The sequence below is a fragment of the Rhipicephalus microplus genome, chromosome 4, assembly GCF_043290135.1.
Source record: "Rhipicephalus microplus isolate Deutch F79 chromosome 4, USDA_Rmic, whole genome shotgun sequence".
NCBI lineage: Eukaryota > Metazoa > Arthropoda > Arachnida > Ixodida > Ixodidae > Rhipicephalus > Rhipicephalus microplus.
In genome coordinates, this window is record NC_134703.1 from 111,431,763 (window position 1) to 111,455,401 (window position 23,639).

At 44.7% G+C, this 23,639-nt stretch overlaps 1 protein-coding gene across 1 annotated transcript; it reads left to right on the forward strand.

Moving 5' to 3' along the window:
• The first annotated feature begins 15,094 nt into the window (after positions 1-15,094).
• Positions 15,095-18,750, forward strand: LOC119172820 (uncharacterized). Its single transcript, XM_075893152.1, has 2 exons — positions 15,095-15,382; positions 16,388-18,750. Exon 2 carries the CDS (start codon positions 18,241-18,243, stop codon positions 18,748-18,750), a length of 510 nt encoding a protein of 169 aa, XP_075749267.1. The 5' UTR covers positions 15,095-15,382; positions 16,388-18,240.
• The last annotated feature ends 4,889 nt before the right edge of the window (positions 18,751-23,639 follow it).

Here is a 23,639-nt window from a genome sequence, read left to right on the forward strand (position 1 = left end):
TTAGTTAGTTAGTTAGTTAGTTAGTTAGTTAGTTAGTTAGTTAGTTAGTTAGTTAGTTAGTTAGTTAGTTAGTTAGTTAGTTAGTTAGTTAGTCAGTCGGTCGGTCGGTCGGTCGGTCGGTCGGTCGGTCGGTCGGTCGGTCGGTCGGTCGGTCGCTTGGTCGATCGCTCGGTCGGTCGGCTATTGACTATTCTTATATTTGTGCAGGAAGATTCTTTGCGATGCATTTAACCCAGCTGGTGGTTAGTGCTTTTTGTAACACCGTCACCAAGTACAGTTTGCTAGAGCGTTGACACGGAGAGTGTACCACAACTCTCTTCGTATAAAATGTACATATTAGACATTTCCCAGAACGTGCAACTAAGATAACCTCTTCTTTTGAAGCAAGACAGCTGCCGCCATTTGTAGACCGAACGTGTAGCGTAGAGAATTAACTTTCGTATTTTAAAAAGGTTCTGTATATTCATGACAGAATGTCCAGACGGGTACTTTTGAAATGACGGTTGAGCATTCTTTCACCCAAATCTTTCATAACACTAAAACAAAATGTGACTATATGAAAGTAATAGCTGAGTCGCTGGCCGTCCAGAATCGCGTTTTTCACAGTATGCAGGCCGCAACAACCGTCTTTGACGCAGTTTGCCTATTTCCCTTTCCAAAGTGCAGGGTAGCAAACCGAAATTTTCTTCTGGGTAACCTCCGTGCCTCTCGCTCAACCTTATTCACTCTCCCTTTTGACGTTCTTGCACCCAAGTTCATGACTAATACAGCATCTCTTTTTCGATCAGTGACGTTGACGATCATCAGAAGTTTATTTATTAATCTACTTCAGCGATCGATTGATTTGATTGATATGTGGGGTTTAACGTCCCAAGACAACCATATGATAATGAGAGAGGCTGTAGTGGAGGGCTCCGGAAATTTCGACCACCTGGGGTTCTTTAACGTGCACCCAAATCTGAGCACACGGGCCTACAACACTTCCGCCTCCATCGGAGATGCAGCCGCCGCAGCCGGGATTTGAACCCGCGACCTGCGGGTCAGCAGCCGTGTACCTTAGCCACTAGACCACCGCGGCGGGGCAACTACTTCAGCGATCCTGCGGTAGCTGAAGTACTCTTACGACACACAAACATACGCAAGGTTTTTCTTCAGAGAGAGAGGGGGGGGCCGAACATTCGTAGCTGTGCACGCTCCTCCCGATTATGTCAATGTATGGGGTGAACTTTGCACCCTCCTCCCCCCAATTCGATCTATGCTCTATGTGTGACTAACTTCGGGGACAAGGATGCTACGTGCATAAGGGTGAAAAAGGGCGTAGCTGGTTTCAATTGTAAAATGAGTAAATTTTAATACGCACTGTTTACAGCACATAGTTTTCCCAACGAGAAACAAAATTATACACGGCCACTCATTGTGATATAGATATTTTCAGACGCACGAGAAAATGTCGCAGTGCGGAATTTAAAGCAGTCCACGCTAGCTAACTGGTAGCGGCATGTGACCTCACAATTATTACGGCTCGTCTGCAAACCTAATTTACTGCATTCTCTCCCGCAGGAATTTTATGAGCCTTTCACCGCGAATGACTGTCAATATTAGTCGTTCCCTAGTGCGCCCGGCTGCAGCTTCTGGATAACCATGGAGGACGTCAGGGCTTCTACTTCTGGATGCAGCCTGCTCGTTTCTATGCAGGAGGAATTCCAAATTATTTGTCTGCTGAAATTTCAGTTTAGGTGGCTCTAGGAGTCATCGCAGGCAAGTATACCTGAGGGCTGCTTCACTGACGTTGAATCCACTAAATAGTCGTAGCACTATAGCCCACTCAAACATGCTTCACTAAGATTCGAAAGATTACCTGTAAACTTATATAGGAACGACCTTTATTGCACGCAGGTATTGGTCTTCATGGTTTTCTTTTTATTAATTCCTTGCTATGTTTCAGTAAATCATGCAAATAAGGAATGCTTATCTAGAAAAATGAGGGCAAGCTTATCAATGACTGTCAACTGGAAACCATATCTGTCAGGCTTCCATCTGCTTTGTGTGTGTGTGTGTGTGTGTGTGTGTGTGTGTGTGTGTGTGTGCACGCGTGCGTTCCTTTTGTTTTTGCGATTCTTCTGATTGATAACGGAAGGTAATGTTTTTATTCATACATATTTAGCTTGGCCTATATTTGAAAATTTATTGCAAGCATTTTAAAACTCATGGTACACATAAGAAATTTCGTAGCCCTTATGTACTCACTAGACCAAAAGATACGGGCCACTAATTCCGCAGTATGATCTACTTTATATTTCAGTCTACAAATCCAATCAATCCAATGCTGCAATACTGCGAAATGCAATACCAACGTGGTATTTATTGTTATCCATTGCATTGACAAGTTTTCTTTTGTGCTGTAAAATTTTTATTAGATTACTTTTTTGCGAACATCTTCCTGTTCCTTTTTTTATGCACAACTCCACATGTGATTTCTTGGCAACATTTATTTAGCTCTAAATCAAACTTTAGGGAACTGCATCAATTCACTCAAAAATATTTCCTTGTGTACTACCTAATCTCACTCTTTCCATTCTTTTTTCTGCCTTTTTTTCTAATATCTTCACCGCAGGGTAGCAAACCTGACATATATATAATGTTTTTCAAAATATTCTATATACTCAATTAATTACCTCTCCAGCTATCTCTCTAGCTGAGTCTTGCAAATCTGTTTATTTTTTTCTACTTGTGAAACACGGGGCAGTAGGGATAACAAAATCTAGCACGAGAGCTTCTAAAAAAATTCGGCAGATTCCACGTACCTGGGAATCGACGTTATGCGAAGCATGCGGAAGGATGGTGACTGTGTTGCAATTTTTTATTATGTGGCACGTCATGAAAGAACGCTAAATATATGTACAAACGTTGCACGCACAGACATATGTTGCAGAGTTGCAGAGGCTTATATAACCAGTTATTTGCACTTGTGCGACGATGTCAACTGGAACAAATGTATTAGCAACACCAGAAGCTGATATGAAGCGCTGATGCTCGCGTGGATACTGGCCCTGAACACTGCCACATAAATCAACTTCAGCGCATGGCAACTAACCACAATTGACGTTAGCCCAACGTTACGGCTGTATCAAAGGATTTCATATGTAATGTTTAAAAAATTGAGTATAGGCAGCACTGCATCCACTATTGAGGTTTCTAGAAGATTAGCGTTTATTTGAAAAGTAGTTCCGAAACCTGTCGTAGCTCTGTGGTAAAATGCTTCAATGTCGTGCAGAATGCTTCGGTTTGCTTCCATCTGGGATGCTTACATTTATTCTTTGCATTCGTCGGGTTGACGCTACCGATTTTGGTTATTTCTTAACGCTCGCACGTTAAAATTGCCCATGTGTGTTCTCGTCGTTCCTGGGTAGATACTAAGTGTCAATCACTTGTGGCACATACCCGCACACCAACGGCACATACCCACCCTTGGGTATGTGTCACTGTCTGGCAGGACGTGTTTGACGACGTACGTTACGTTATTGTGACATTATTGAAGTATTGAGCCGCGCGTCATATTCTCCGAACCATCTTACACTCCCATGCTAATTTTGGTTGACGCAAAGTTGGGGGGTGACCACGAGAGCACACAAACATAGATAGATAGATAGATAGATAGATAGATAGATAGATAGATAGATAGATAGATAGATAGATAGATAGATAGATAGATAGATAGATAGATAGATAGATAGATAGATAGATAGATAGATAGATAGATAGATAGATAGATAGACAGACAGACAGACAGACAGACAGACAGACAGACAGACAGACAGACAGACAGACAGACAGACAGACAGACAGACAGACAGACAGACAGACAGACAGATAGACAGATAGATAGATAGATAGATAGATAGATAGATAGATAGATAGATAGATAGATAGATAGATAGATAGATAGATAGATAGATAGATAGATAGATAGATAGATAGATAGATAGATAGACAGACAGACAGACAGACAGACAGACAGACAGACAGACAGACAGACAGACAGACAGACAGACAGACAGACAGACAGACAGACAGACAGACAGATAGATAGATAGATAGATAGATAGATAGATAGATAGATAGATAGATAGATAGATAGATAGATAGATAGATAGATAGATAGATAGATAGATAGATAGATAGATAGATAGATAGATAGATAGATAGATAGATAGATAGATAGATAGATAGATAGATAGATAGATCTATCTTACGCGTTATCTACGATCTATCTTACGCGTTATCTTACGCGTTATCAAGTTACGCATTTTATATGTGTGTTGCTGTGAGGCCTCAACCAAAGCCTATTTCAGCCCACACCTGACCACATAAAAATGTGGTTGAGTCAGCAGTTTCTGGAAATAGGTGGTTTCTTCAAACCCTTTCTTTATGTACTAGCGTAGAAGCCAAAATCTTATTACTACTTTCTTTTTCTGTGCTCCAAAGTAAACACTTTCATTAGTATTGCTGCATGAAATGTTGAAGCTCCTGCAAGCTAGTTAAAAATCTCCCTGGCCTAAGGTTGCCAACTAGGCGCGCTATTGGTTCAACTCCCAGTCTCTTGAATTTTTTTACGCTGCAAGTAAAATCTCTTATCTTTGTTATTCGAAATTTAAAGCTGTCTGTTCACATTTCTATAGTCCCGGTGGCACGGTACAGAATACAATCTGAGAAACATGCATCCAGCTTTTACGCGACATGCGCTCAGGTTACTTTTCCATTGAATTCAAGAAAGAAAACTAACCACGCATGTCGGCATCACCACGCAGCTTGTTTTATGCAGCTCCACAAAAGTGGAAACAACGCCCGGTGATAAGGCAGTCGTAGTGGCGTAGAACGTTTTGTACTGGGTAGTTCATGGTGGCGAACGCTGCTTCTGGAAGACTGGGTTACTGATAAGAACGCCAGCCGTCGCGACCATCTCGTCTGGTTGGACGTGCACAAATACGGGCTGTTCTGAGCTATTTACGGTTGGTGCTGGCTAACACAGACAAGCACTCGAGCATCCGAGTTATCTTCTTTTCATCTAGTTGCGTTTGAGGTGAAGACATTGGCAGGGTGGGGCGAACACTTTTAAAGACGAAGCGCAAAACAATAATGATAAGTGCACTCTTTAAACTGCATTCAGTGGCAGAGTAAGAAAAGAAACTTCATTCACTCGCGGAAGATGTTAGCCTGGCTGATTGCTCCGTTTTTGGTGCTGCTGGCTGTGGGTGAAACTCGGGGTATATGCAGTAATCCCATAAAAGCACGCACGCACGCACACACACACGCACACACACACACACACACACACACACACACACACACACACACGCACGCACACACACACACACACGCACACGCACACACACACACACACACACACACACACACACACACACACAAAGACAGACATTTTGCTAACCAAAGACAGGGCATGCGAAAGGAGAGAGATCGTGCCGATCACAAAGACAGAGCATGTCAAAGTGCATGTACAAGTAACTCTAAGATTAACACACAGTGAGAGAGAGAGAGAGAGAGTTATGCTGCAACTGTGGTGCGGCCTTTCAGATTCTCTCTTTCTGACAAGCAGCAGAACGTGCTGTACAGAACGTGTTGTTGGGGTTCGGCGAAATAGCGTTCAAGAAACTTTGGCAGCCTGTCTACCGCTGAATTTTTCACTTGAAAAGCTTCGCGGAAGTTAGACCAAGTTTGAACTGGTGATCGTGCTTAAGCATCGTAGGGTTTGACGTATTCAGGATGCCCCTTTCTTTTATACGAGATCTAGTGCCGACAGCCACGTGTTTTTTTTTTCTTTATGCCGTAGGCAAATGGATCACTAGTTCTGCAGTACTGTGAGCATGACGAACGCACACAATGCATGAGATTGCTGGCGAAATATTTAAGTAATCCGGTACTTAGTTCACGATTGAATCTGATCTCCAAGTTTCTTGAGATGCAGAAAAAATGTGTTTTGTTTATTTACGCCTTTTTTTCTGGACATGTCGCTCAAAAAATACTGTTGAAGCATCAAAACAATATATCTTCAACCTTCATCTGCTGTGCTGCTATTTATCTAAGAATGTTTGAATGGGGTGAGTTGGTTGATCAACTGCTAAAACAAAAAGAATACTAATAGCCAATATTTTATGCAGTTGTTTTACGCATCTCGACAATCCTCCTAGCTGCGAACAACTTACGGTTAAGTTTCTAGATTTGCTGGAGAAAAAAGATTCACTCTAAAGCCACAGATTACTTCGCCTACCCATGCACGAAGAGTTTGTGGGGGCTTAGTTTAGCTCATACAAATAAGTTAAACGTTTGAGTCCTTTACGTTTCCAAGAGTCAAGCATACCAGGCATGCGAATATCATGCCATAGAATATCATGGAATAACATAAATATTATAGAATATCATGCCGTGTAGCAGTTATTTTTATACTGCTCTCGAGTGACGTTCATCTCCTACAATTTTCTACTTTGTTGTTTCCTCCTCCTACATTTTTGTACAACCTGTCTTAAGTATATCATGTCGCATTGCCAGTACATTTATTTTTTTATTCTCTGAAGCGACAAAAACTGTGAATTCACACACAAAAAAATCGTTGTTTTCTGCAGGCTGCAAGCAGTGTAAATGGTTTTTGCACTTCACTACTCTTTTATGTTAAAGTAATGCACTCATTTCTATGATGGTTATCCCCGAGCTACGAGGACATGTCTATAAAAGAATGAGAATTCATGAAGTGGAAGTTAGTGCCCAAACAATGCGCCACATGAAGTGATACAGAAATAGTAGCAGGACTTGTTGGCTAGTTGGTAAGACATTTAAAAAACAATACAATAATTGATGGAGTTTAACGTCCCAGAACCACAATACGCTTGTTAGAGGCGTCATAAGAGACGGTTACGGAAATGTCGACTACCTTTGGTTCTTTAACGTGCACCAAAATATGAATTCCCGTGCCTCAAGCATCTTCGCCTCCACTGAAAATGCGGCTGTGGTTGCCGGGATTAGATTCCATCATTTACATTTTGAGGAAGAAGAGTCGATAAGTGTTCTGAATGACAGCACCGACAAAAATAATGCAGGACTGATCGGAATGACGCTGTACTTGCGACTGAGGTTCATTAGTCTGGGTGAACCTCTCAGACTACGAGTGCGCATGCGCGGAAACTAGTACGCCTCTTCTGACAACTGATATATATTTCTGTATATTTTTTTCTTGTGGTTTTATATGAGGCGTGTTACTCCTTGCTAATGCGCACTGGTCGTCATGAGACTTATTCGCGTTTGGTAAACCAGTTTTTTCTGTTAGTTCTGCGTCTGTTTTGCCGGTGTGTCTTTTATTGCGATAGAAATTATGAGGGCACTCTCGGCTGGACTTTGCCGCCGGCGTCGATGCACCGTATATGTGTACGTATCCATATATATGAAAACGCATGAAGGAAATAACCCAGGAAAAAAGCACTCCAGTGCACGGAATAGAACGTGGGACCTCTGCGTCGTGAAAGCGAGGCGCTAACTGCCGATCCACCCTGAAGAACGTTCTTCACTGTTCGAACGGCAAGCTACCTATATCTACCACTTACCGCTGCTGTGTTTTCGGCATTACCAGAAAGATGGTGCAATGAGCGCACGTCGCCACATCGCGCAGCGCGCCCGCTCTTATCTCCTCTGCGTACTTTGCCCGGCTTAGAGAAGGGGAGCTACGCTCCCTCGCGCGCCCCTATCTCGCGGTGGCGAGGAGGGGAAGATTGTATGCCTTAGCTGGCCTCAGGCTTTACGTGGAACGATTCTGCTAGAGTTACCGGACGCACAAAGGTAACCTCAATTATTGCAGTCTTCATTCACAAAAAGCGCGCGCTTTTCAGACTGAGCGAAGTAGCAAATGAGACGCTTATTCTCGTGCATCCGTACCTGTGAGCACGTTTCGTGCGTAATTTGTGCGCGAGAAACGCGGGGCACGTTTCGATCTGCTTTCCATTCTTCGCGTGACCATGCAAATTTTTGCTGTCACGCTCATTGTTTCAGCTTTGTGGCAAAGCTGTGACTTTTTTCATACTCCTATTATTTTCATGATGTAATGCGTGCAAATAAAGCACCGGCTACTCCTTACCTCTTAGTGGTGCCGAATATAAAGTATACGGGGTCCGAAATTCTCGCACGCAACGAACAATCTGCACATACATCATACAACTGAGACAATATCACTTATTAAGAATACAAAACACTTATGTAAATTATCATGAATTATCCGCCCTTAGTCCTGGTAGATACAACAGCGAAAACTCTTATGAGCTCACTACAAAAGCTGATTTCTTTTACGTAATTTTCCACTGCCAAAACTGCCTCCAGCACAGCTATTGCGCACGGTGAGAAACAAACCCGGCGCTCGAGTCGAAATCTAACCCAGCCCTTTTGCGTGGCACTTCAGTATTGGACCACGGAGCCTCAGCAATGCTTGTAACATATTTGGGAAAACAACTATTCCAGGCATCGGGTCGGGCGAGACTATCTTAGCAGCTGCGTACATACTGTTTGTCAGCAGCATGAAATCGATAAGCCCTCACACTATCGTGTGAGCACTAGTGCATTCACAGATAAGCGAATGCATTAGAAGTGGGTGGCTTATAGGTGCCCACCCACTATAGAGGAACCATCCATATTTCCTCATAATCATCAGCCACAGCATCAACAAATTGCTTACACAGCGCACGGAACAGAGACAACAAAGAAAGACATGCAGGCCCTACGCTCAACCTTGGTGTAAACAAAGTGTCCAGTTGCGTAGTTGCACGCATTTTTCTTCCATATTTATGATAGGGGCCTCGCTGCTTGACTAAATAATGCATTATAGCGTAGCAGATACCTCGCAACTGCACTTGCTGTAATCACCCCAGGCGAGCTCACAACAGTCTCCATGAAGACATCTTCTCCGGTTTATGCTGTGAAAGTAGTGTGTGTTCTGCGCTGGCTTTTGAGGATCAAAACGACGTAGTGAGAATAGTGAGAATGCCTTTGTGTGTGTGTGTGTGTGTGTGTGTGTGTGTGTGTGTGCGTGCGTGCGTGCTTGTGTGTGTGTGTGTGTGAGTGTGTGTGTGCGTGCGTGCGTGCTTGTGTGTGTGTGTGCGTGCGTGCGTGCGTGCGTGCTTGTGTGTGTGTGTGCGTCGCGTGCGTGCTTGTGTGTGTGTGTGTGCGCGTGTGTGTGTGTGTGCGTGTGTGTGTGTGTGTGTGTGTGTGTGTGTGTGCGTGTGTGTGTGTGTGTGTGTGTGTGTGTGTGTGTGTGTGTGTGTGTGTGTGTGTGTGTGTGTGTGTGTGTGTGTGTGTGTGTGTGTGTGTGTGTGTGTGACAACGTGCAAAGTACTTTATCTCATCTGGCATATGCTTCCTGCAACAGGCGCAAAGTACTCAAAAAAGAGCCGCGTCCCTCCATGCGTCTTATTCAATCAATAACTGAAATATTAACTTCAGTCACTTTATTTTCACTCTTGTTCAATAAAGGTACCAGTTAATTCTTGAAATCCTTTTTATTAGCACTGTCGGCGAACACTTTCTTCCGAGCACCTTTGAGGTCCGCAGATAAAGAGATGTACGTCCCGTCCCGTACAGCAATCCATAACACAGATTTCTGGCACATTTGTAAGGCACGTTGTTCTCTTTGCTTCCAATCAGAAGGGAAACGGTCGACAGTACCTGTGGTAATTTGGAAACCAATTATTATTAAGGCTGTCAAATTCTTGTAGGAGCTGCATATTACGAACAGTCGCAATAATAGTGACGTTTACGTTATTACATTTGCTACAGGACAGCCGTCCAACTGCCATCGCAAATCTACGAGGTTCGTTTTGCGGACAAGATAAATGCAATCTCATTGCGTATTCGCTCGTGCCTCACAAATTGATTGGCTGAAGCCTCGCAGCTGCGGGAACGTGAGTGAAAATTCAGTCGGCGAAATTTGCAATTAGAACGATCCCCTCACATCCACGTCAGTTGTCGGGGGATGTTTGCGAACGAAAGAAAAACACGCTTGTCAGATCCTTCTTTGCCCAAACTAGCATTCAAAGAAAAAGTTGAGTTTGTATATGCTAATGTCCAATAAAACCGTAAATAGGAGAAGCCGTAATTTTTGCTTTTCCTGGCGCTCATGGCAAAGGCTCCAGAGGCCATCAATTTGGGCAGCCTGATCTTTCTATGGGTGTCTCGCTTCACGGTCTAAATATGTTAACGTCTCTCGTACGGGGTTCTCAGCCTCTTTTCAAAGTGCATTCATATGAAAATCCAGAAAGTGTGTGTCTAAAACTTGATCATTCTATTGGGCCCTGAAAGTTCCACTTCTAATCCATGAATATAGTTGCATATCTTCCACTTCCGAGAGCTTACACATCGGTGACATGTGACTAAATAAAACATAATCTACAGCAGCCGCGAAACTTTTTGAAGAAGCCGTTTTGGGCGATTCTGATTAGCATAATCAATAATATGTCCCTTGTGTCATAACGCTGCTCATATTTAAGAGCGTATGCCCACGTCACGCTACTCTGGCGCCTAATGTGCACCTTTTCAGCCTAATGACGTCACAGCAATGAGGGGAGCTAATTACGAAGCGTTTGTAATTGCCTTTCCTTGAGCGATCAACCGTAGCGTCACCTTATTACGCGCCCCTCATGTTAGGGCAGAATAGCACTGCGAGACATAGCAGTCTCATTAGCTTCATAAAAGACTCGAAACTAATGCTTCCGTTTACCTTGTATCATTTTATTCAGTGTGCGGTAATGTTAACATGTGGGAAGCCTTGATATCTATGCTTCTTCAAAAGCTCTCGAACTTTCTTAGTGATAAAAGAAAAGAAATAATTCACACCAAATGCACGAAAATACGAGCTACCTCCTTAACGATACAAGAAATCTAAGGATTCACACTAAATGCGTGCGAATGCGAGCAAGAAAAGCAAGATGCCTACCCTCAAATTTGGTACGCTGACAAAGAAGCATTACCAAATACTTGACCTCCACAACTGCTCAACGCAGCCTCAGCTTTGTTCATTATTTAGGTGAATTTAAAGGGCAATGCGCTGGTTACAGGTTAGGAGAGCACATTAGGTGCCATGAACAGTTTTCTTTGTTTTTATACTACATACGGAAACATGCTGCAGTTACAATGTTAAAAAGTCGGAGCGTGCAAACACGGACTCAACAGACAAGTCGAGGCACTGCAAAGCTGTCTACATCTCTCCTTCATCCGGGTTTTCATGCCCAATACATCTGATCTAGCTCAGCTCTGTGTTATTATAAGCTGCTTCGAGCTTAGCCACTTTTATAGTTTTCATTTATTTATGGGACCCTCAGAGTACAATTCATAAATTCTAAAGGGGAAGAGAAAATACAGTATTAGAGCAAAATAAATGGAGAATGATTTTCAACAAGCTACCGACTACATAGCAGTAAATTAATGCAAACGTAGATCACACTTTAATGAACAGACAATAACAATTAAATAGTCAAAGTAATGTTCATCGATAAACACTTAATGGTGCTTGTATAAAGTACGATTGATTGATTTTAGTCAATTGGCGCATTCGTAAATCTAGTGTAGTGAGTGGTGGTTACTAGTGATGCAGGTAGATTATTCCGATCGATTCAAGTCCTATGATGGAATCATTGTGAACGTGCTGTGGTGTTATGACTATATATGTGGTTGAGCGGCGATCTATAATACGCATATATCTCCAAGCATGTGTGGAAAGGATAAAAATAAGTAATTGCAGATCACCTCCAATTTGGGAAAGTGTACAGGGGTACACAATAAAACACGAAGTTGGGAGAGAGAAAATGTTATTGCATATACCCTGTAGACTGAGGGCTACTGCATTGCGGTGCTCTGCTTCAGGTTGTGGGTTTGATTTCTGACGTGATCGCCACATTTTGCTGAAGGCAGTAGCACAGAAAATTCTTCTGTAATTTAATACAGTTTACTCCAAAAGCCTCAAATTGTCAAAATTAGGCTGCACGGACTCAACAAGGCATGCTTCAAAATTAGGTGATTATTTTAAGCCATACCCTCCGAAAAATGAATTTTCACCTTGTCGCGCATGTCGGCGAAAATTACCTTTTGTAGCCAAGCTTCTGCTTTCATGAAAATGCAGTCAGAAAATAGAATAATCAAGAATAGTATTTGGCAATTTGTTCAACAACGCAGCTACACTTTCATACTGCTTAGCGCTGTAAATTAAGTTGTATATCAAACAAACGTTTCAAGTATCTTTTTTTTTTACTTTTTATGGGGGTGCGGAATTATATGGTAGAAAAAAAACATCTAATTACTCGTTTGACTGTACTTTTATTTCATGAGTTTCGATCAGTTATCTAGCGGCCGAAAGCGTTAACATTTGAGTACTTTAGCCAAAGTTGTTTCAAACACAGCCGTTTCTGTTGGGTACAGATTATCTCCTGCCACTAACCAAATAAAAGAACCAGCACAAACCTGCCCCACTTAAACGACCAGTACGAAGTTCTGGCGACACTAGGCCACGCTACTTGCAAATTACCCTTGTCCCTATGAATAATGCGTCTAGTTTTTTTCTCATTTTACTGATAGCATTAACTTCACTTAGGATGTGCGGAATATTCATTAAAATGAAACTTAGGCATGGATTAAGCACGCACAGTCGTATAACTTTTGGAGCCATGTTTTTTTTTATAGACAGCCCCTATGACTAACCGAATAATGTACTTAAGTTATCCGCTCAAGTGGGTAGCTACAATATTTACGAAAGGCGCCCATAATCTCAACCCATAATAATATCACAGCAGCATGCAAAATGCACGTATTTAAAACGATGTTTTATTGTATAACAGTCTTTAAAAGCAAACAGCATTCTGATCTGTCTCATGCATGAATAATTACAAATGCGATACCTAATGTAATCTAGTGACTGGAATATGCTCACAGGAAATATTTAGAAGAATGAAAGCTATAAGAAATGTAGCAGAAATTTCTTCGACAATTAAATGTTTTTCTTTCGTATAGAATGGAACTTTGGGCTAAAATATTGTTACATAAAGTTTTGTGCCAGTTAATTAGTACAGAGGCTTTATTATCATATATGAGGCATTGGAAAATGGAATATTCGTTCCGATAGGTGAAAATATTTAATAAGCTTTGGAAGTAAAACTGGTTTTCTTAGTGGGCGACTATCATAAGCTCGAAGAAAACTGCACTTAGGTATTTAAAACACTCATAAAGCTCATATTCAAATATGCCGCTTCCATAAAATACCAACTCCACCAAATTTTACACGTCAACAGTGGATGACCTTTTAAGTGAAAAACGCGTTTATTTAGCGCATCGCCGCCATGATAGGAAGTTGTCATCGTTGTGTCAGCTGCATTTTGTGTGAAAAATGCAGAGTAACTTGGGATGCATCTATATACCGTAACGTTCCTAAAGAGGGACGCATTGTGTGGGTTGTAAATTGATAGTTTATGGGGTCATTCTTTGGGAACGTGTTTACAACAAAGGCCGAGAATTTCCAAACAAAACATCGTTAGATTGTAAGTTATAAATAAATATAATAAATTAAGTATATTGGTTGCTTGTTACTAGACTAATGCTCTTAGTTACTCGCATTGTAGTGCGCAGAAACAACCATATTTGCACTATTTCAGCGCGTCCCCGAATGAAGAGGACACATTACGTAAGCGAAATTCAAAACGATAATTTTTTGCCTGCTTTGCTTTTGAGCACGATTGTAGCACGCACATAAATTTGAGGGCTACATTTAGCAAAAAATATGTATGTGCTAGAATCATGTAGATGTACTTTAACATTTTCAACGATTAGTTCGCGCTTTAAAGCAACAGCGCTGCTGCCACTCAACAAATTTGTGCGGAGTTTTTCCATGCGTAAAGACTAAGAAAATAGCTGGGCTGTACATACCTTGACAATAAGGTTGCAAAAGAAAAAAAACGTGGTGTGAACCATACATATGTTCATTTGAACATGGATGTTACCAGCGCAGTAGTCATAGCCACAACTTTTGCAATAAATGGGCTAAGAATCGTAAAAAAATTGCTGTAGCCACGTTTAATGATTGCCTGAGACTGGTGTAAACGGCTAGGAATTTCAAATGCACTCCTATTTTTATTGCGCAATTAACGCTTTAAAAAAAGACTGTTTCCGTGCTTGTGATAGTGTTGGATTTCACATGTGTGTTCAACGCACCACAATCCTGCGGCAACATTCTTCGTCGCCATTTCTAGGTTCCAATTAAGGAAGTCATATCACCTAAACTTCATGAATTCTTGAAAAACTTTGCCGAATCGGTGGTGCTGCTTACGTACAAGTAACATAAACTTCAATACTCAAGACACAAGGCCGAAAAAAAAAAACCGGTAGCGGAAATTTTTTCTTCATCCTTCAATTGCCGTAGAGGTAGCCATATATAAAGTGCGAATATCCTCCGCGACATCAAAGACGGCCGACAGCATAGAAGCAGAGCGATATGGAACCAGCTTCGGGCGATTGACACAAAAGACGCCGCCTCTGCTACAGTGCCAAAATACAGAGCAACGGGAGCCGCATGCATTTTTCGGACGTGCGCATTTGGAAACATGTCGGACGACAAGTGACGCTGGTCAAGCAATTCTCGCCACACGGCGGGAAAAAAAACCGCAGAAACAACGCAGCGTAAGCATTCCTCCAGCAAACGCAACAGTATAAAAAGAAGAAGCTTAAAAGAAAAGAGAGTGGCGTATACACGAAGATGCAGCGCGTTAAGGATAAAACAGCAAAGTCCTGTTGGAGAGGAGGAGTAGGAGGCAAAGAAGGATGCGTGTTATCGATCCGGAGATCCTTTCCTTGCGCGTGTGAGGAAAGGAGTGCTCGCGTGGGAGGACAAGAGGGTGGCTGGCGAAGAGAAGGTGGTTGCAAGGGAGAGGGAAGCTCCCCAGTTCCCCACATCCCGTATTTCTCTACCTTCTCCCTCTGGAGAGACGCGCTGGCTGCCGGCTCTCGACGTATCCCCCGCCGTTGACGCACACACAGTGCCGAAAGCTGGCCGCTGCGGACGCACCGCAAGAAGCGGCCGAGGCCCGTTTCCTCTCGTCGTTTTGAAGCCACCGCGGAAAAGTCCCCCGCGAAACGCGGCAGATACGCCGTAGTCGTCGACTGTGGCAAGCGCTGGCCGCATCTGCTGCTGCAGTCGGCTGTACGTGACGTGGTTTCTTCGGGATTCTCGATTGTCTTTGGTGAACCAACCGGGATCTGCATCCTCGAGGGATTGCGCCGCTTTCTCTCGGCGAGTGGGAGTCGCGTTGTTGCCGCGCTCGCTTCAAAACAACGCGTGTCGGCGTTGACCTGACAGGTGAGCTTCTGAGTCGCCACGTTTTCTTCAAATGTGCGGAGGCGTTCGCTTGCATTACTCGGTGTTATTGAATTATTCTGGAAGGTGCCTCTCATCTTTCTTTACTAGATATATATGATGACAGAAGACTGAAACGAAAGCGTGACGCGATAAGCTCTTCGAATGAGGCAGATGCGTGTTCTCTTCTGTTTGTTATCCGGTGTATCATCCTGTAGCGCTGTCATGTCTACAGCAAAGCGGTAGAGAAAACTAAAACCAAGTGCCACCTTTCTGTTGAAGGGCAAGTATTCGATGTGATCGATAGTCAAATAGTATGTAACCAGCAATTTTCGTAAAAGCTGCAACAACAGTATCAATGCCCTCAACTGCAGCTATATCAATAATACATGCGCTTCAGAAAAATAGTGCAATCATGTATGGCAAACGGACGTGCCCTTGATAGGTGGGAATTGTCCTTGTGAGTCTCACTATAAGTGCAAAGAGCTGTTTATTAAAGTTCCTGTTAAAAAGAATTGCACCAAATGACACAATTAATGTATTTGGCTATTCTTATTATATTTTATATTTTATGTCGACGATAGTTGTTAGCACATATATAAAAAATGTCCTTTATACCCACTCAAGTCAAGCGATAGATAGCCCGTGCTTGTGTTCGTTACAAAATATGTTCATGTCATACGCATTGGTGAATCCTGTCAGCAGGTTCATTGTTCATAACATTTCCCATGACACAAATAGATTCAATATTCTTGAAAGAATGACTATTCCTAGCAAATCTGCGTGCTCAAAAGAATGATAGTTTCAGACGGTATCAGTTTGCAAAAAAAGGATCTGTTTTTATAGTAAGTTTAACTCGCTGCATGAGCGGTGCGTGCAAGTAAACGACACGACAATGCAAGGACAACATTCAAGTGGGCCTCACTGCTGTTTTAAAGCCAATACAATGTCGAAAACACATAGAACTTCAGTGTGCCTGCAACGAGTGCTGGTTTTTCTCTTCAACAGCTGCTGCGGCTGTGAGAAAAGGGCCTAAGGTCGTTTGTTGAAGAGCCTCCTGGAAGCGTCGAAAAGGGAGCTTCGAAAGGAAAAGAGCCACCTGAAGCGGGAAGATGATTTGGTTTATGTACTTCGGACGCCGCCAGAGCTTCGGGCAGCGGAGGAGAAGATGGAGCTGGGTGTCTGGTTCGTCCGAGAAGTCTCCGCAGGAAGACACTTCGCCTCGCTACTACCGCAACCATCGGGCCGTGTTTTAGCCGCGACGCCATCGCCAAAAGCATGCGGCTCGTTAGGCGTAGCCAGGCAACTCTGGGAGACACGTTCTGGCGTTTAGAGTGCCACGAAGGACACAGTGTATTGGCAGGCAGGCCGCCCGGCAACTCTTAAGACTCCGCTGGGAACCACCTGCGCTTCGAGACGTGGAGGCACTACAGCCTTTCATGATTCAAAGTGAGAGAGACGGAGAAGCTAAACACGATAAGTAGTCGATCCTTAACCCTGTGTGTATGATTGCATTGTGTGTGTATGTGAAGCGCCAAACAATCCTTGGTTCATCGTCATCATTGCCAAAAAGACCAATCGTGATCTCCTCCGCCAAGAGTCACCGCCAAAGCTCAAGCGTTCGACTCGAGAGCACCTCTTTTAAATCGTGTCTTCGTTTTGTCGGCACGTAAAGTTCAAACTTCTTGTTTCTTTCGCTGGTGCGCATTGCTCAAGAAAACGGCGCACGCACGAAGAAGACGAAAGAGAAGCGCCAGCCAATACCTAGCATTTTTTCGCAGGCCCAGACTACTAAGGGCGGACAGTCGAAGCTTGCTACAAGTGGACATTGTTTACATCAGTACAAGCAGTTGTTCTGTTTAATTGCATTCACCAAGCGGGCGGTCCGATTTTTCAACCTTCGAGAAAAGACGACGCAACAACATACCAAGCAAAGCAGATCAGAAGTCGATCAGCTGCTGCGGCAACTGTTTCTGGGTTGCACAAGGACAAACGATTTCTCTTCTTTGGCGATCGCTGACTAATGGACTGGAACGGTACTAGACATCCCGACTGAGCAAAAAGAAAAACATCTGCACGAACAACCCATCGCGCTCTGGCTTTCCCTGGAGGAAAGGAGACGGCGCCAAGAAAATTCGCCTCACTGCTTCCCTCCAGGCATCGCGCAACAAAGCCACCAGGCTCAATGCTGAAGTCGATCTAGACAGCATCCATTCAATGCATCCAAAGCTCTTTAAAATTGTCGACGACAACTAGACGACCCTTCTTGGTTGTTGAAGAATTTTTCCCAACTGCTTCTCTTTTCATTTTTCTTTCAGTCTTCTTTTCTTTGCCCATTCAAAGTAAAGGATCGATAGATTTCGAGCTGAACTGGCGTTTCGCTTAGTTCATTGTACTCCCAAAGGAAGAGCTGGTTTGCTCTTCCCTCCCAACTTCGCGAGTCGTGCTTCTTGTTACTTTGGCCGGTTTCGTGCGAGACAGTGCGCGTGTGTGGTGTTAAGACTCGGAGTGTGCCGGCCGCGAGACGTCGGGTCTGCACCCGAGCCAAGGCCGTCACGCTGTGGACCTTATACACGCTCCACCTGGTCTCGCAACCAGCTCGAGCAGCCGCAGCTGCCGCCCTCGCAGCGAGCCGAGACCCCACGGGAACAAACAACGCCGGTGGCAGCGGCGCACCGCCGACGCGACAGTCGATCCCACTACGCCAGCTCACTCCGTACGACGTACCGTTCGTACCCGTTCCCACACCGCCACCACGTCGTGCCACTAACACGCTGCCACATCGCGGCTGCCTAACGCTCAGCCACCGGCCGTACTCGACCCTAAACCGCCACGCCACGTTCGCCGAACCCGTGGCAGAGATGGCTGGCACCAGCAGCAGCGCCGGCGGGAGTGGCAGCAGCGCCGGCGGCAGCGGCAGCAGTGTCCAGCCGCCGCGCACGCTGCCCCCGACGCCACGCTTCAAGAGCTTCAGTTCGTCTTGCCTGCACAGTCCGACGACCGAGCTGCACACGTACTCGGACGTGTCGCCCACGGACTTGGCGGCCACGCCCACGTGGCAGGATCGGCCCACGTCTCGCTTCGTGTTCTCCATCTCGCCGCCCAGGGCCTCCTCGTGCTTGGGCAACCAGAGCCCGCAAGAGTACCGGCCCTTGTGCGCGACGTCCGGCGACGGCGAACGTGCCAGGGGCGGCAGGGGTGTGCGCGGAGGAGGACTCGGCACAGCGACCAAGGAGGACGAAGAGGAGGACGTTAGCCGGAAGGCGCGCTGGATCATCATTACCACCGCCGTGTCGCTCTTTGTGATGAGTGTGCTCCTCGTGGGCATCATGCTCCGGCTGGCACCCGTCATCGATGACCTCGGTGAGTAGCGACGAGCTATGAGTCTATATATGTCTGCCCACTCCGTATAGAAGCGGAGATCTTAACACTTACTACATCACCCTCCTAATTTTAGTACTGGAGTGCTACTCATTCATTGGATAATCGCGTTTCTGTTTTTTACACTTCATTTTTGATGACAAACTCTAATTTTCAACAACTATTGCCTTGTCCACCATTCTCTTGGCGTAGCGCGACACCTCACATTGACTTGAATGATGTGAACGATAGTCCGTGAACTACTATTTTACTGTAGGATTTTCAGTAAGAAATAAATTTACCTATTCACTTAAAGATTACGCATATCGTGACTTTAATAGACACCTTCTAACATAAAGTTGGTTGGATTTATAGAAATATTTGGGCACTGCATTGAATATCAGGTTAATACATTTTGTTTAAATCATATTCAGTTTAGAATTCGTCCTTGGTTCACTGCACAGATGATATAACTGCATTTCCGGTCAAAAAAAGTGTTTGTTTTCTTTTGATTGCAGCCAACAGATGTAGTAACTGCGAGTAAACACGAGCCAAAGATAACACCGCTCTCGTAATGAATGACTTTGTGACCATCTATATGCGGTTTCTTTTCCAACGCCCTGTGTGCAGCGGCGGCTACACTGCGTACGACGGTGTGAATGCACATGCGAAAGTGATTACGAAGTGATATTCATAGTGCACTTAACTAAATTATTTTTACTTTACCACGTGTAACTTTTTTTTAAGTATAAGCAACACGAATCTCCGAAAGATCATTATCATGCCTGTACAAAATATTGTCGTAAGTACAACATATTAAAACACTACGTCCTAGAGAATGAACAGAAGAGTTCAGGTACAACTGTTTACAAATTTATGCGGTAAGTCCCTGCAAATTTTAAACAAACGTCCTATACACAGAATGTGGAGTTCCTTAGAAACGTTGATGCTGTATAATATCAACCGCCAAGGCATTCCGGAAAAATATTGATCTGACATTTCACGTCCCATTTTAGCATTCTAGTACGTCGTCAATTTTGGTGCACAGTGCATCACAAAATATGGAATTTGGCTGTGGTACTTTCGGCTTTGCACACAAGTAACATTACAGGGCACCAGTCTTCGTGTTCTCATCGTTTTTTGTCCTGCATTTTTTTTCGCGCCGCTGTTAACTGTGAACCCGCACGAACTCGCCCAATTGTCAGTATCACGTGGGTATCTTCAGTTTGTTGATTATCTATAGTTAATTCACAGAGAACGTAAAATACAAAGACGAGAACGTGGTAGTCATCGGTGTATTTGTAGCCTCTTTCTTCCTTGTCCTTCGTAATAATTTAAGATTGCCTTGCAGCGTTGTGCTATCTTAAAAAGGCGGAAATTCCAACCGTTATGTGATGTATCACACGTGGTTTTCGTGCAGCATTCCTTCACGTCTAGAATGCGGAGCGTCGTTTGAAATGTATAGTGTACCTCACCTGATTCATTTCCTCTAAATACACATAGGTATAGAGCGCCATAATTCGTGAAGGCCTCATGCGATTCAAATAAAAGGCAGTATGGCCGCCCTATCATCATAAACACGAAGGACCGAAGTAACTAAGCAGATGGGTGTCGCAAAAGTTTTGCAACCAGAGCTTCTTAAGACAGCGGTGGCAACGACGAAACAACGGAGATTATTCCAGCTTATAGTGGGAACCCGCTAGGGGTGCCGCCGGTTCAGGAGAGCGCGGTGGCGATGTCGCCTCGCTGAACCGTGATGCGCCTGCTTCCGAGGTCCGGGAACAGGCTCGTGAGCTTTTCCCCGCGGCGACAGCATTTCGTATAGGGTGCCCAGAACGAGGCGCACGGCGACAAATTATCCGCGTTGACAGAGGTGAAAATGAGGCGCTCGCGCTTTTGCGCTGAAGAAGACAGGCCGAGCGGGCGCCTTGGAAGCCAAAGTGCAGCCGCCCGAGAATAAGAAGCCAGCTTGCCGATTTCTTTTATTATCGTTTTTTTTCTGGGGGGGGGGGGGTGTTTCTGTAAGAACTGCGGGGTATTGTAATGTCACTCGGAGCTGTTTTCGTGGCTCTGACTTGAGGACCCGATTCCGGGACCATCTCCTGATTGCAAAATAACGAAAAGACGCGGCAGCCTGGCGAGATCCGAAGAGCGTTTCACGCAGACGTGACCACGAAACGGTCTTCTCCTTCGCTATGTAGTCGTTCGAACGACGGGCAAAAGTGACGATGAAGCCTCTTCGAGAATCAGGCGCTGCAAACTGTGCGTGCGTGCTGGAATGAAAGGAGCGAAGGATTGTTGCTGGAAGAGGGTTGGAGAAGGAGAGAGAGTGGAAAGGGGCACCGCCCTAGGAGACAAATTGGGTTTTCGCACATCATCCCACAACGCCGCTTGGGCGCCCGGTCGACGACACATTCCCGTGGTGCCGGCACTCGCCGAGGACACAACAGCGGTAATTCGCGTGATGCGAGCCTGGACAGCATCCATTTCGGGAAAAAGAGAGAGAGAGAGAGAAAAGTAGAAGAGAAGTAAACATCCTTTTTCGCTTCTTCCATATAGAAGACTTACACAGAAAACAAGAAAACCAGCTATTTTTTTTTTCAGAAAACAAGTAGAAACGACACAGATGCGACGTACGAAAGAACAAGGCGTGACTTTTGTTCAGCGAATACAGAAATTGCACCAAGCTCGCCCAGGAGGTGCTTGTGCTATTGAACTTCTGTTGTGTTTGCGTGTTCTTGTGCTTCTTTCTCTTAAAACGACACTTCGTTTTTTCGAGAAAAATGTCGGCTGCCCCGGATACCCATTGACGGTGCCAAGTCTAGAGCCTTCTTGTAGGGGTGAGAAATTAATGACCCTAATTCACGCGCTACCTCATCAATCATACGAAAAGCGTGGCCTTAGACCGCACTCGAGCGCGTCGGGCTCAGACTTTGTAGGTCACAAGGATTCTGTTACATTAACCAGAAACAAGATGTTCGAGTGGCAGCAAACTTTTCTCCGAGGATTCTTAGACACCAAGGAATCCCCCCCTCTTTTTTTGTTACAGTGTCCTTCATACAATGCAAGTGTTTCGCAACGGTGCTTTCGACGATCATCGCCGTTCTCGACGCATTATCAAGAGCACAACTCATCATTACTAGCCATCAGCTCATAATTGACTTGAAAAGAAATTCTTGCTTTTTCTTTTTTTTTACGGTTCACCTCATCACAAAAGATCCCCATGATGCAGTTTATTTTCCTGTATGCAATTACTTAGTTCATGAGTTAGCCACTTTTGAATGTCACCAAGACAATTTCACGAGTTCCAAGAAGTCACAGAAACAAAAATGACGGAAATTTTATGTAGCATTTTGTAACAATGTTACACCAAATGCTAACTTGCAGTATTCATGGTGTTCTAACGAAGCATCCGCCTTTATTTTCTTTTTTTTTCTTGTGTGGTAGCACTTGTCAAAATATGTATTGCTCAGCCTTGAAGTGTTGCCCTACGGCCCTCATGGGCAAAAATGAAAAATAATTTCAATCCTACCCTTCCAATGTGTTCGATTACACGCTATTAGTCGCGATTACACGTATTTATAAGCCACGCGCCCCCAAAGCATGTATCTTTCTATTCATTATTTCCTTTCTTTCCGGCTAAAGGTACATTTGCATGTTATTGCCAAGCCGCTACAAGATAACAAAACTGTTATTTCTATATTGTGGGGTCTCAGCGAGAACGAGCGCCTCGCCACGCCACGCTCTTGGAGTGAATGGACACAGCAGACGCGGTCGGTACAAAGCCCACAGCATACATACATTTAATAACTAATTTAGACGACGATATCGTCCGCCGAATGTTACATCCGTTTTAATTAACACGCTACCATACAAACAACATAACGCAGTGACACACTAAACACACAAAAACATGATAAACACACCCAACACACTAACACATACCCAAGGCGGCGTCGCCAACGCCTGACTTTCCACGTGGGCCCCGGCGCGAAGCCCGCGGTGCCGAGCACCGGGGACCCTCGCTACAGACAACCGTTCGCGGCAGCCGCCACGCGCAGAAGAGGCTTGCTCAACTCTCGCCAACCACCAAGGCCTTCCTTCCGCCAGGGGCCACCGCCGGCGCTACCACTCTACCAACAGTGGTACTCAAAGCGAACACAACGCCATCTATCGTCACCACCGAAACAAAGCCTTGGGGCGAGACACGTGCGCCACGCGGCGCAGAACACTTTACAGGGGGGGGGGGTGTCAGCACCCCCACAATATCTAGGCAAGTTGATGCCTTCGCAAAACCGTGTCTCGCAAGAAAACGACCCATAACATGGTCTGCATTCGAGAACGTTGAAACAGGAATTTCTGATTAACGCACATTTAGTGTTGTGTTTTTTTTATGTAAAACTCGACTTTTTTAGGTACCCCAAACTCTATAAACTATTTAAAGAATCGTAACTCATATTTTTCGTCCGACGTGAGGTATAAAGGGACAATAAAAAGAAACATGATTTTTTGATGTGAAGCAGCTCTTTGATTCACGTGTGTAACGCCGTACGTACGTTCATCTGTACGAACGCGCCGCAACGCGTTCTCCTCGCCGCTGCTGTTGGAGCGGTGCCAAGCAGGTCACGCCACAGCTTCGCGTTGACGTCACGCTCCTCTCGCATGCTTCCCTCGCAGGTACGCGCTGACGTCCCTCTCTCCCTCGGCTGCAGCACGCTCACCGCAGCGCCCGCAGCTGCCACTTCGACGTCGCGTGCCTGCAGGAACCTCTCAGCGTGCACTTCACCGATCAAGGCGAAACGCGCGCCTGCTCCGGTACAGCGCCCGTGTCTCGCTCTGAAGGAACCACGACTACAAAGTCTTGCCGAGAGCTTCAATGAAACTAACACGAAACCCATCC